Raw genomic sequence first — 15,217 nt, forward strand, 5'->3', positions numbered from 1 at the left:
CCAGGTCAGCAGAGCTGTTGTAGAGCCAGAGAACCAGATCAGCAGAGCTGCTCTATAGCCTAAGAACTAGGTCAGCAGAGCTGCTCTAGAGCCAGAGAAACCAGGTCAGCAGAGCTGCTTTAGAGGGAGGGAACCAGTGGAGCAGAGCTGCTTTAGAGCCAGAGAACCAGGCCAGCAGAGCTGCTTTTGAGCCAGAGAACCAGGTCAGCAGAGCTGCTCTACCTGACACTGACTGACTGACACTGATTGACTGACACTGACTGACACTGATTGACTGACACTGACTGACTAACACTGACTACTCACTCTCTACTGCTCTCTACCTCTCTCTACTGTTCACTCTCTACTACTCTCTACTACTCTACTACTCTCTACTACTCGCTATCTACTACTCATTCTACTTCTCTACTACTCTCCACTACTATTTCTCTACTAATCACTCTCTACTACTCTCTACTACTCACTCTCTACTACTTTCTCTCTACTACACACTCGCTACTAGTCTCTACTACTACTCTCTACTACTACAGACCTACTACAGAGATGTTGTAGAGCCAGAGAACCAGATCAGCAGAGTTGCTCTATAGCCTTAGAACTAGGTCAGCAGAGCTGCTCCAGAGCCGGGGAACCAGGTCAGCAGACCTGCTGTAGAGCTAGATAAACCAGGTCAGCAGAGCTGCTTTAGAGGGAGAGAACCAGGTAAGCAGAGCTGCTTTAGAGCCAGAGAACTATGTCAGCAGAGCTGCTCTACCTGACACTGACTGACTGACTGACAATGACTGATTGACACTGACTGACACTGATTGACTGACACTGACTGACACTGATTGACTGACACTGAGTGACACTGATTGACTGACACTGACTGACTGACTGACACTGATTGACTGATACTGACTGACTGACACTGACTGACACTGATTGACTGACACTGACTGACACTGATTGACTGACACTGACTGACTCTAACTGACTGACACTGACTGACTACTCTCTACTACTCTTCTACTCACTCTCTGATACTCGCTACCTCTTTCTCTATACTACTCACTCTGTACTACTCTCTACTACTCACTCTCTACTACTCTACTACTCACTCTCTACTACTCACTCTCTACTTCTCCACTACTCTCTACTACTCACTCTACTACTCTCTACCACTCACTCTCTACTACTCTACTACTCACTCTCTGCTACTCTGTACTACTCTCTACTACTCACTCTCTACTACTCTCTCTCTACTACTCACTCTCTACTATTCGCTCTCAACTACTCACTCTCTACTACTCACTCTCTACTACTTGCTCTCTACTACTCTCTACTACTCTCTCTCCACTATTCACTCTCTACTACTCACTCTCTACTACTCACTCTCTATTACTCACTCTCTACTACTCACTCTCTACTACTCTACTACTTTCTACTACTCTCTCTAGTACGTATTCTCTACTACTCACTCTCTACTACTCTACTACTCTCTACTACTCGTTCTACTACTCACTCTCTACCACTCACTCTCTACTGCTCACTCTACTACTCTCTACTACTCACTCTCTACTGCTCACTCTACTTTTCTCCACTACTCACTCTCTACTACTCACTCTCTACTACTCGCTCTCCACTACTCGCTCTCTACTACTCACTCTACTACTCTACTACTCTTTACTACACACTCTCTACTACTCACTATCTACTACTGTCTACTACTCACTCTCTACTACACACTCTCTCCTACTTGCTCTCTACTACTTACTCTCTACTACTCTCTACTACTCACTCTACTACTCACCCTCTACTACTCTCTACTACTCACTCTCTACTACTCTCTACTCCTCACTCTCTACTACTCACTCTCTACTACTCTCTCTCTACTACTCACTCTCTACTACTCACTCTCTACTACTCTCTTCTACTCACTCTCTACTACTCACTCTACTACTCACTCTACTACTCTACTACTCACTCTCTGCTACTCTCGCTACTACTCTCTACTACTCACTCGCTACTCTCTATTACTCACTCTCTACCTCTCTCTGTACAACTCTCTACCTCGCTACCTCTCTAGCTCTACCCCTCTACCTCTCTACCTCTACACCTCTAGCCTCTCTACCTCTCTCTACCTCTCTCTACACGCACACACATATGCACATATATAGGCATATACATGCATTCATATATATGTATGTGTGTGTGTATATATATATATACATACACACACTCATATATAAACATATATATAATCTGCATAGCTATATAAAAATAGGTCCTAACTATAACTACCTTCTGGCGACCACCAGTATGTTATATATATATATATATATAAATATATATATATACATACATACATACATATATATTACCTACTGGCAGTTGCCAGTAGGTAGTTATAGTTAGGACCTATTTTCCATAGGAAATACTTAACATTCTATTTGGAATAACTTTGGCGCTGGTTGACGAATCTTCACGAAATTTTCAAACTGGTGGGGCTCTCCGCTCCGCTACTATTCTGAAAGTCTCTGGGTGATTCGTTAAGCGGGGGCTGAGAAAAAAGGGCAGTCCCAAAACATGTTTCCCCCATGCAATTTTCAATAAGAACCTTTCAACGCGGCTACAGCTCGAACTGCTGAATGGAATTACACCAAATTTGGCAAAGATGTAGTCCTTAGTTCAGACTCATTCTTTTGCTTAAATTGTGTAAATCCATTCAGTAGTTCCTGAGAAAATGACATTTAAAAGTACATATAAATCTTTGGCCGCGCAGGATCCGCGCACCCTAAGCGCACCCTGCCGTGCACGAGCTGTATTCTAATTGGCTGTCAACACTCCAAAGCCGGAAGTGTTGGCAGCCATCTTGTGCCTCAGTAGAACCGAGGCACAAGAAACCTAAGAAACAAACATGCAAAACGCGAAAAGAGGGCAGGGTAGAAACACCCTGACCCCCTAGGCCTGCTCAGAGGGTCCCTGAGGGCCAAATAGCCCAACAGGTATCTCCAGTATGCGCCAGAGAGCTGCTTTGTAGACAGGTGTTCAGAGGCCACGCCCCTTTTTACACCATTCTGCAACACAGCTCTGTGGCGCTTACTGGAGGTACCTGGTGGGCTAGTTGGCCCCCAGGGACCCTCAGGATTCAAGGGGAGTTTATGCCCCAACTGAAAACGTGCCAAGGGGTGTGTTTGCACAGTGGTGAAGGGAGGGGGCGGGCCTGAGTTCATATGTGTGCAAATACACCCTGTGCCGCGGTTTAAGTTGGGGAATTAATTCCTTGTTAATCCTGAGGGTCCCTGGGGGCCAACTAGCCCACCAGGTACCTCCAGTAAGCGCCACGGAGCTGCGTTGCAGAGTGTTGTAAAAAGGTTCATGGCCTCTGAACACCTCTCTGCAACGCAGCCTCCTGGTGCATATTGGAGGTACCTGGTGGGCTAGTTGCCCCCCAGGGACCCAGAGGATTGAGGAGGAATTAATTCTCTAACTTAAAATGGGCCACAGGACGTGTTTGCAGACATATCACCTCAGGCCACGCCCCCTTCCTTGACCACTGTGCAAACGCGCCCTGTGGCACGTTTTAAGTTGGGGAATTAATTTTCTTTCAATACTGAGGGTCTCTGAGGGCTAAATAGCCCAACAGGTATCTCCAGTATGTGCCAGGGAGCTGCGTTGCAGACCGGTGTTCAGAGGCCACGCCCCTTTTTACACCTCTCTGCAACGCAGCTCTGTGGCGCTTACTGGAGGTACCTAGTGGGCTAGTGTGACCCTAGGGAACCTTAGGATTGAAGGTTACTTAATCTCTCACAGACAGGGCGCGTTTACACAGTGGTGAAGGGAGGGGACGGGGCCTGACGTGTTGTGTGCAAACACGCCCTGTGGCGCGTTTAAAGTTGGGGGAAAAATTCCACTTCAAAACTAAGGGACCATGGGGGCCAAGACCCCCACCAGGTGCTTTCAGGAAGTGCCCCTGCGCTGCGTTGTAAAAGAGGTGGTGCAGGCCGTGCCCCTTTTTACATCTCTCTGCTACGCAGCTCTGTGCCCAAGGACTGAATCTAGGATCCAGTCCTCTGGTTAGAAAAGTAATCCATAAAGTAACTAATTGCATTTAACTAGAAATTCATATTGAGGTCAATGTTGCACTGTGTTTGAAATTGTGTTGCCCATTGCAACAACTGCAACTACTGTACTTAAAAGTCTATTGCCTATTTTCAAAGTATTTAAACTAAAGTAATTCATTCTAAGAAAGTATATTTTATAATGTAATGTATAATGTAATTATAATGTTTTAAAAAAAATAAAATATTTAAAAATAAATAGTTAAAAAAATGTAGTAAATCAGTATCAAAAAAATAAATATAGCAATTAATACATTTAAAAATTGTCTTTTACAAAACCATCGAAATTCACTGAAAAAACCATAGGTTTCAGGTGTGATATAGTTAGGAATTAGCATTTAAGAAACCTTTGAAATTCACTGAAAAAACCATAGGTTTCATGCCTGATATAGTTAGGAATTAGCATTTAAAAAACCTTAGAAATGCACTGAAAAAAACATAGGTTTTAGGGGAGTTATAGTTAGCTGGACATTTCACTTGTACAAAACCAATGAAATTCCTCCGATATAGTTACTTGTACTCACTATATCTCGTGCGCCCGCAATCCACTGCTGATGAAGTCACATATTACATCATTCATGACATGGTCAGTGACATCACTATATATATATATATGCCACAAACCTCGCTTACAGCATTCTTCTTCGAGAACAAATGAGCGCAGACCCAGGTTTGGTGCTAGATGTTTAATAGTTCAGCACACCATCAAGTTGCCATGATGCGTTTCGGCATATACCTGCCTTGATCACATGACAGCATTGTATTATGTGAAACCTGTTTTTAAAGTGCTAGTGCAAATTAATTGATACCGAACATAGAAAAAATACTACGCATTCCCTGCATAAATGCATGCCATCAACATTATTGCATTACAATCATGGAGTGAACAAAATGTTCAAACAATGCTGGTGTAATACCACATTTTAGAAAAAATGTAATATCTTTGCATTTTTAACCATAAACGATCAAAACTGTTTTAATTAATTTTTCCATTGTTTTCTTCATAGTCTTGAAATTTCTTGCTTAAATGCAATATTATCATTTCCTCTCCATCATAATCTATGTGAGTGTCAGTTAAAGTAATTAATTAACAACAAAAAGTGCCTTCTGTGCCTAAATTGTAAGAAAATAATACCCCACCAGTGTCTACTGTGTAAAGTGCTAGTGCTGAATAAAAGACGTCATGTCTATTGCCCTGAATAGTACAACATTTCAATGTTATATTTTGATTTACTATTCTGGCCGACAAAGCCATGTGCAAATGACAGCATCTGCAAAAATTGATGAGTTTTGGAAAATAAGCCTGGGGTTTGATAATACTGAGACAAATGATTCCCACAATCATAAATATATATCTATAAATATATAAATAAATAACTATTAAACAAATACAATTATAGTTCTATAAATACAATTCATTCATCTTAAAACCCGATAAAAAGACTTTGTTGATGCTTAAAAGGATGTTTTTCTTTCTAAAACAGCTTTATCAAACATTTCCATGAAGAAATGTGCAAAATTTCAAACCAAAGTCACATGTCAGTTGAATAAGGCCAATACAAGAACCATAAGTACCCTTTAAATAAAATTCTGTCACGCTCAAAAGTATATGATCCCCCTTATATCATTACGAGTTGATCCATCAGACCTGACCTTGGGACTCTAAGGGGCCCATTATGATGTTGGGCGGATTGCCCCCATCAGGCTGCCGGTAGCCACCGCCAGCCTGGCGGGGGCAATCCGCCCGACATCCTCATTTGTTTTCCCCCTGCCATATTAGTATGGCGAGGGGGACCTCGGCGGACGGAAAGACCGTCCGCCGCTTTTCCGCCCCTGTCGCCTTGCGTCCGGGGTGGAAAAGGAATAATATGGTGGGGGTGTCTATCAGACACCGCCAGCCATATTATGATGGGCAATTGTGAATGCCTTTCCGTGGCGGCAATGCCGCCACGGAAAGGCATGCGGAGAATCCCTGCGGGGGCCCGTTGCGGGCCCCCAGGGACTCCGGGGGGGTGGGGGCTGCACATGGGGGGTACCTATAGTACCCCCCAGCAGTTCCATGCACAGCATGGCAGGCACCGCATGGTGCCTGCCATGCTGTGCATGCAAGTGCACAGCATGGTTTCCTGCCATTGTGGTGGGTGTTGCTAATTGCACCGCCCGCCACAATGGTAGGAATGCGTGATGCGCTCGCCACTGTCGCGGGCGCATTCTAATGCTGCCTACGGGACCCCCGCCCTTATGGCGAGCGGTCCCTACTACAGCAAGGATGGCGGGCGGGCAAAGTCCGCCTGCCATCCTAATGAGGCCTTAAGTGTTCTAAGTGGAAGCTAATGTATCATATCATCACGTGTTTGGACACAGGTTTTTAAGCTGGGCTGATAATCTGCTGCATTTGTTATGAATATCTATAAAGGTCCTCAATCATGTTAAGTCCCCTTGGCTGCTTTGTATCTAGCTCAAGGATATAGTGAGTCTCTGGGCATCTTAGCTTCACTTCTCGTTCTCCCCCTCTCCTTTGTGGCGGGACGGTATCTATGACGTAATACCTGAGATGTTTTAGGTTACTCTCGTGATGTTCTCTAAAATACCGGCTACCGGATAATTGGGGTTCATTATTTGTGATTGCCCTAATATGTTATAGAACCCTCTTGTGAGCCGCCAACTTGGTGCTTCCAATGTATGCCAGCTTGCAGCTGCATTCTAACACATACACTGCGAAGTCGATTCTACATGTAAGGTGGTATTTAATCATCTGTGGCTTGTCACTGAAAGAGGTTAAATAGGATGTTCTATTGCTTCCATATAGACGAGCTTTGCAATTAGAGCATTTAAAAAAAGCCTTTCTTGCATTGAGCCAACCCTCCCCATCCTTGTGCTCCAGACTGCTCTTCACTAAAACATTCGCCATAGACGCAGATTTCTTGTAAGTTATCGAGGGAGATCTGGGAAGAGAACTGCCTATAATGGGCTCTTCCCTCACTGTAGGCCAATTGCGCTGGGTGATTTTGCGGAATTGCTGTTCCTGTCTGGAAAAGGTCAGGATAGTCTTACTGGTTCAGTGGAAGCAGTGAGGCCATCATCAGTGGATTTCAGAGAGTGATCTTCATACTGTAGCAAGTCTTCCATCGCCATAGCCCTGGATTTGCGGATAGCTGCATCTATGGTTTTGTTGTTGAATCCCACTGCAGAAAACGTCTCTTGCTATCAGAATGGTGTCTTTCCAAGTCCTTGTTGTCACTGCAAATCCTGCGTAACCGCAGCATCTCCCCATAGGGGATGCTGTGAATTAAATGAGGAGGGTGTGCACTAGATGCGTGAGGCAAGGTGTTGCCTCCCGTCTCTTTACGGAATAGGGAGGTGGTTATGATTTTATTTGCTACTGTGACTTTAACATCCAGGAATGTGACACTGATATTGCTAATACAAGATGTAAATGCTAGATTAACACTGTTTACATTGATTCAAGCACTGAAATCCCTGGCTTCCATCTGTGTGCCATACCATAGAATGATCAAATCATAAATATATTCTAGCCAAGACACCACCTTCCCCCAATAGATTTGGTCATATTGCTTCCTCAGGGCCAGCTCCTCCCACCAGCCCATAAACATGCAAGCGTAGCTTGGGGAGAATCTGGCCCCCATGGCAATGCCCTGTATCTGTTGAAACATTTGTTTTTTGAATAAAAAATAGTTGTTTTGCCCAAACAAAAAACTAGCATGTCCATTAGCATATGCTTGTGCTGCATATACTAAATAGGTCTTCTGGCTAGAAAATACTCCACTGCCTTCATACCATCACAGTTTCTAATGCAGGTATAAAGAGAGGACAAATCCAACGTGATTAACTGGTATCCCACTTGCCAAACCACTTTGCGAATCTTACGAATGAAGTCACTTGTGCCTTGAATATATGACTCAAAACTGTGAACGCGTTCCTGCGAAAAGAAATCTATATATTTTGACAAGTTCTCCAACGGCCCATCACAGGCTGAAATGATGGGCCTTCCTGGTGGCTTTTCAATATTCTTGTGCACCATTGGGATAAAGTAGATTACGGGAGTTTTCGGGTGTTCTTTTCTTAAAAATGTATATTCCTCCACGTTGAGCAAAACACAACTTTTCCATGCCAGTAGTTTGGTGTACAGCTGGTCCGGCATTGCTTTATATTTGAGGTGGGTCTTTTATGATAACAATTAATGTCATTCAATTGACTATAGGCTTCCGTCATGTAATCAGTTAGGGACCAAAGTACTTTATTTCCTCCTTTGTCGGAGTTCCTGATTACCGTGTTTCCCTCTTCTTTAAGTTTGGCCATCAACTGTCCATACTTTCATGATTTGAGATTTTTCTTTATTGGTTATGATGTTACATTTCTTTATTTGGGCCACAATTGCTTCATTAAAAACTTCTACTGAGTCCCTCATTGTAACAGGTGTGAATTTGGACTTCATTCTGAAAGGGGTGTCCAGTTTCCTCCAGGTGATTCATCCAGATCCCTGAGAAGCCTGAGCTGGGTACTCATCCGTGCCCACCTCCTGCTGTCCAAACTGTTGGGAAGTTTCTGCTCCGCTTTCCAGTGCCTGTGTGTCTCTTAATAGATCATAGTCTGCCACTGCTAAATCCGATGTACTGGGAATAGTATTGGTTGCCCTCAAATTTGCATGGGTTTGTGGCTGAAGCTTGTGGAATTTACGGAGTTTCAACTTCCTGATAAATTGGTACACGTCTGCCCGCGTCTGAGTGTAATTGAAATTTAATTTTGGGCAGTAGGTTAACCCCAGAGAGAGCAGCTGCTCTTCAGCTGTCGTTAGATTTATGTTTGCCAAATTGATGAGTGTATTGGCATTTTCCGGCTTTTGGGAGGGAGTCACCATCAGTTTGTCTGCTTGTTCCTCCAAGAACCCCATCCACTCCCTCCCCGCTTGCTGCCAGTGTTGCTTGGCTGCCCTCCTTCTTTCTCTCCTGCTCCGCGTTCGCCGTTTTTTGTCGGTTAACTTCTAGGGCGTAGATTTTCTCTCCGGCTTCTTCTCAAGTCCACTAGTTCTTCCCCCATTGTTAGCCTGATTGGATTGCATTTTTGTTGGTCATGCCAGACCTCTACATCCGACTCACTTTCAACCGCAGAGCTCAAATCCGAGGTAGATGGAGCTCCCTCTTCTGGCAATTTGTGTACTGACTGACTCCTAACCTGTTGACGTTCACTTGCAGTGGCATTCCAAAATGTATCATATTGGCGGGCAATTGTAAATATTTGAGCATTATCATAGTCTTGTTTGTCCCTTCTAAACGTATGTTTTACGTTGTTTCATTTTGTCGTCTGGGGCCTAAGCATCATTTCTTCATTGAATTTGGATTTCTGTGATTGTGGGTCATTCAGCGCCTTTATTTCATCTTTCAGGACATCAATTTTGATTAATAAATTCCCCCGGTCACTGTCTGCATATTTCACTAGTATTTCCACTAGCCTCCGGGAGGAATCCTGATTGCACTGTGCCCATTCAGCCATGAGCAGGGGGTTGGGTGTGTCACAGAATGGTGCTATCATTATCCTCAACCCCCTGGGGATACGCCCAAAATCCTAGTCTTTTTGTAACGATTTTGACTCCCACTACATGGCTGTTTCCTGGTGCATACGTTTCTCTAGGACTCTATATTGTTCTTTCAGGATTTGTGTCCCTGCACCGCTGTCATCTCCGGCACTTCTGCTACTCGTTCATTGCTCAGGAGGAGTGTCTGCAAATATCTCTTCCGCACCAGTCTCTCGGTCTCTTAACTCTGAAGCCGACATGATGGTGTGCTGATGTCTAAACTATTGTCCTGTCGGAAATACCCCCCACACGCACGCCTGCACCGTGGACGGGTTCCCGATCACACACCTTCCCACCTGTTGTTAATCCATTATGCGTCCCGTACCTGCTTAGGGAGGCAGCTACCGCAGCGCGGCCACTCCACGAGGCTCCACTCTTCTGAGCGTCTACTCCCGCGGTGAGCTCTACACCACAGCAGTCCTTCTCCCACATGGGACAGTGTTACTCTGCAATAGGGGGCTCCATGTAGTCCGTTTCCGGGTCGTTTTGGGACGGCTTTCGGGTTCCCACCAGCTCGCTCGAAGCCTCAATGACTGCTTGTGTCCGCCGGATGCCTGCGACTTCCCTGATCATGGAGCCAACTTGCGGGAAGGAGGTCTGCGTTACCGGAGAAAATCAGCCCAGTGCACCTATGCCACGAACCTCGCTTACAACATTCTTCTTCAAGAACAAATGAGCGCAGACCCAGGTTTGGTGCTAGATGTTTAATAGTTCAGCACACCTTCAAGTTGCCATGACGTGTTTCGGCACATCCCTGCCTTGATCACATGACAGAATTGTATTGCGTGAAACCTGTTTTTAAAGTGCTAGTGCAAATTAATTGATACTGAACATAGAAAAAATACTATGCGTTTCCTGCATAAATGCATGCCATTCGACATTATTGCATTACAATCATGGAGTGGACAACATTTTCAAACAATGCTGGTGTAATACCATATTTTAGAAAAAATATAATATCTTTGCATTTTCAACCATAAACGATCAGAACTGTATTATTGTATCATTCCATTGTTTTCTTCATATTCTTGATATATGTATAAGATAAGAATATGAAGATAACAAATATATATATATATATATTTATATATATATATATATATATATATATAGAGAGAGAGAGAGAGAGAAAGAGTGAGAGCGAGAGAGAGAGAAAGAGAGAGATATAGATATAGATAGCTACATACATTCAAAATATAGAGCTCCGTTTTAAACCCAAGTAACGTTGGAAACATTATAGCTTGAAGTAGGTGTTTTGATAATAATGCAAAATTATATATGTGTTTTTCCAACAGCATATTGGAACCTTAAATTTGATTTCAAAAGGGTACAACAGACTAAAAATTACACTATTGCAAGTAGAAGAGAAGCTGATTGAACAGGAGCTACAGCGTATTCTTGTACAAATAATGCCTGCACTTGATACCCTAACTTGGCAGAATGAAGACCTTTGGGATTATATTCAAGAAACAAGAAATATTGTTAATAACTTGGACAGTAGGGTCCAGAAAGCCAAGCGTAATGTGGAAACGATACAGCAGCTTATGTCCAGTCTGAGTGAAGTGTCATTTTTTGTTCGAAAACATGGTCGAAATTCTTCACTCTTGTGCTTTGATGACCACGAAAAAATGTCCAAGCAATACCTCATGGTCCAAGAGACTGGTGACAAGATATCCCAGCTTGTTCAGGTAAGATTTTTAGTAAATACTAATTGTATTTAGAGTGATTCTAAGAGAATCCTTGTCGCAGGGTTTCCGTTCTCCCACAGAACTGTGCATAGAGATTTGGAACCTCGGTAAATTAGGGTGACCCAAAACTCACCTTAGTACCTAACACCCCTTACCAGGCTAGCTACAGTGTTTCATTGGTCATAACAAACTCCCAATGTTTAGACAAACCAGAACATGAACTTACAATACCTCAGGTCACGTGGAACACATGAACACTCTTTCGTTATACAATCATTTCAAACCAGAACGTGGAGTAAATGAGGACACGTGCACATTTGAAATATTTATTTACTAATGCCGTTTTCTCAAACGCAGTATCTTAGATAATACAAGGAAACATATTATCAGAAGCAAAGTTATCAGCATAGTTACTAGTCCATAGAAAGCAAAAGGTGACAGCATGCTAACCTGCTGTAATGAATAAGCGTTAACCACACCTATTTCTCACCCTCCCTAACTAGCATATTATATTAATATCTAAGAAGGTCTCTTTGAGTTTTAGCAGGGCGGGCCCATACCTCAAGATCCTAGTATGAAGAGATCACATCTGCATCCACCAGCTCTCTCTGCATGCGAACCGCATCAAGTGTGTATGTGTGCCCCAAGCAAAGCAATATAAAACCCGCCTAAAGCCAGAATTTGACAGGAGCTGCACTTATGTTATGTCTATGAGGGTGCGGAGATCAGACTTCACAACAATTGTGTCGAGTTATCTTTTAGGCTTCAGCACTCACTGTACAGACATAGTTTACTAAGCAAAGCTGATATCAGAGCAATAACATATTATTCTCATGTAAATCACAACGCTCTTGTAGGTTGAAAGCTAAATCAACAAGTAAGTGTCGTGTGCAGAAGCAGCAAAAGGAAAAATGGCGTTTAAACATTTAATAAGCTCACGCTAACTTAACACAATATATAGATAAGCAGTAACTATATGACACCTAATTGTCAGCCACTCTCCCTGGCTCAGTTGGGCATTCTACTCTTTCATTTTCCCCATGCTGGAAAACACAATTTTCACTGTATACTCACTCTGCGCCTCTCTTTTTTTCCCTTGTACATTACCCACCCACAAGTCTCAGCTAGTGGTATATATCATTATTATATAACATGGCTTTTCCTCTGATAGATGTTATTTTTATTCTAGTTTAATCCAATATTACTATACTCGCTCCTACACAGATATCAAATAGAATGTCTGTCTCCACACTCATCTACCTAACCTTGAAGCACTTATTTTGTGTCGGTACTGTAAATATGATATCTAGGAAATGGTATTCTTACTTTCTATCTTGTTTCTATTGTTTTCTTCCCCTTTGAAAAATCTAACAAACCTTTTCTGAAATACCCAACGAAGTAAATGCCAATTGTAATCAGAAGTGATTGCCTTCCACGGCTGAGAGTAGTTAATATTGCTCCCAACATTTTGTAACACCTTTTCACTAGTTAATAGCACTGGAATACGTTAAACTGCATACACAACAATGCATCCTCCAATCAATCCTTACAATTTTGTTATGAACTTTTTGTTTTGTGTATTGCAAGCCACATGGAATACATATTTAAAGAAACTAAATCATTCAATAGAATTTTTCCACCACATTTTCTTGTGGCTGCCTTTAAGTGGTCTGTGAAAAGAATAGATGCCCTCAGTACTGTTGAATTGTGCTCCTTTGTCCATCCTCTAAGTTCAGATAGGCCTCCAGAATACAGCCTTATTACTCCTCCCTTCAGCTAAGACATTGCGACTCTACCACCAATGGAAACAAAGGGGACATGAGAAATAAAATAGAATGTGTCAAAAAAGTAGTGATTAAAGGAATGATTACAAAAAGTGTTAGTCTTAACAAAGATAATGTGATTTGAGCTTATGGTGCCTTAGGTCTTTAAGTGAAATGTTTAGCGTAAAAGCTTTTCATCAAGGTGAGCTCTGTTTTGTCATTTATATGATCAAATTGGTAAGGCTTCCTCAATTTACTGTCATTTGGAGTTCTGAAAGATGCGTTCCCAGTGCAAAAGCTTATTTGTTAAATTACCTTTGCAGGAAAATCAGCAGTTGTTCCAGGCAGACCCTTTATCTCACAAATGGCAAGCTTACAGCGAGTACATCGACCACATCATCCTAGATGGATTGTTCAGAGCTATCAAGTGTTCCCTTCAGTATTTGATTGATAATACGGAGACAACATTTAAATGTGCTCCTTTGTTTGAAATACAGCTGGTTCTTAATGGGAATGAAATGACTTTCAGACCTTCTTTGGATCTTAATATGAATGGCAATTTCACTGACACTGTAGAAGGGATGCTCAGTGACATTTACCGAGTTGCATCATGTATTAAAAGAGTCACTAAGCATGTGGGAAAAGACGACTACCAGGTATGGTTATCTCTGTGCTTTACTTCTCCTAATAATAATCCCCCGTGCATGCTAGCTTGTTCCTGCATGCTAAATATCTGTTGTGATGCTCATACCATTTTCTTCCCACCCTCCTTGAGGTAGGATACTTTCTGTGCTTTCCTTATTGTAGGGAGAGGACAAAACCCTACTCCCTTTTACACAGACCTGTAGTTCCTTCTAGAGTTCCTTCACCAAGAGGGAAAGGGACCTGTCTCTGCCGTACAGTATGACCTCGAATACTTCCATATGAACCACTAACTCTGAGATGGAACTCAGTATTGTTTTATCCACTGTGGTATACATGAATCTTTCATCTTTGTCTTATTAGTATCTACATTTGTAGAACTGTGTTCCCATCCCTTTCTCATTAGATTAAGGCCTGATTCCAAGTAGGTTGGAACATTTCCTGTTCCTAATAAATACAATTACCCTTGGTGAGGTGTTTATCTGTTGTGATAAATACCTCCTATTCCAAGTTGCTCTCTTGGAAATGAAGCATAATATTTCGAATCATGATTTAGAAACCATTTTATATTTTGCATATTTCCCCCCAATAAAGTTTAACTGGTGAGGCCAGTTTACATCTGTGAGGGGCAAAGAGCTAGGTGAAATGATGCTTGCAAAGTGTGTGTATCATGATCCCCTTTTCTGTGCTGTGCCACTGCAGAAGGGGTCTGACCTATCTTCCCTAAAGGGTGCACGCCTGCGCACGTGCACTCTCATCTTTCCCAGTGCTCAGAGCCAAACACCTCGGGCTAATATATGTTCTTTTCTTTGTCTTGATTGATATCTACCATAACTGATTTAATCGAATGGGGATCTAAAGTGAAATGAATAATTGATCTATGTGTACACTGTATATTTTGAATTAACTTCTAGGACCGCTTTTTTCCATAATACAGAGCCTCTGCTGCAGCGTGCATCAAGTGAAAGCCTTCCCGGGCTTTTGAAATCAGTAGCATAAAGGAAGCTTTCTTTTGGTGCATGTGATACAGAGACCATTAACTGGGCACATATAGGGAAAGTATGTGGCCTTAGGGCCAGAACCTTTGAATTTGGAACCAGGAACTATGGGCCATATGTAGCAAGCCAAATTGCATTCGCAAACGCTGAAATTCGCCGAATTTCGGCATTTGCGAATGCAATTTGGCCAAATGGTATGTATTAAACAAATCTGCGTGCAAAATAAAGAATCGCAAAATTTGCGATTCCTTATTTTGCGATTGCATTTAAGGATCCTTAAATACAATGTATGAAGCAAAAAAAAATGCAAATTGTCCTTAAGGAATCGCAAATTACCACCAACTTCAAGTTGGTGGTAATTTGCGAATTCTTTGAAAAATGCAAATTTTTGCATTTTTCAAACTGCCATGTGACGCACATACATGCCCTTAAA

General features: G+C 42.4%; 1 protein-coding gene across 1 annotated transcript in view; it reads left to right on the forward strand.

The window, feature by feature from the left end:
* Window positions 1-15,217, forward strand: part of LOC144824202 (dynein axonemal heavy chain 11-like) — a 3,356,387-nt gene that overhangs the window by 494,235 nt on the left and 2,846,935 nt on the right. Inside the window, exons 25-26 of the mRNA XM_078683354.1 lie at window positions 10,989-11,381; window positions 13,468-13,800. Of these exons, the coding sequence (XP_078539480.1) occupies window positions 10,989-11,381; window positions 13,468-13,800 (726 nt within the window). The remainder of the gene's footprint in view (window positions 1-10,988; window positions 11,382-13,467; window positions 13,801-15,217) is intronic.

The sequence above is a fragment of the Lissotriton helveticus genome, chromosome 3_1 (genome assembly GCF_964261635.1).
Source record: "Lissotriton helveticus chromosome 3_1, aLisHel1.1, whole genome shotgun sequence".
NCBI lineage: Eukaryota > Metazoa > Chordata > Amphibia > Caudata > Salamandridae > Lissotriton > Lissotriton helveticus.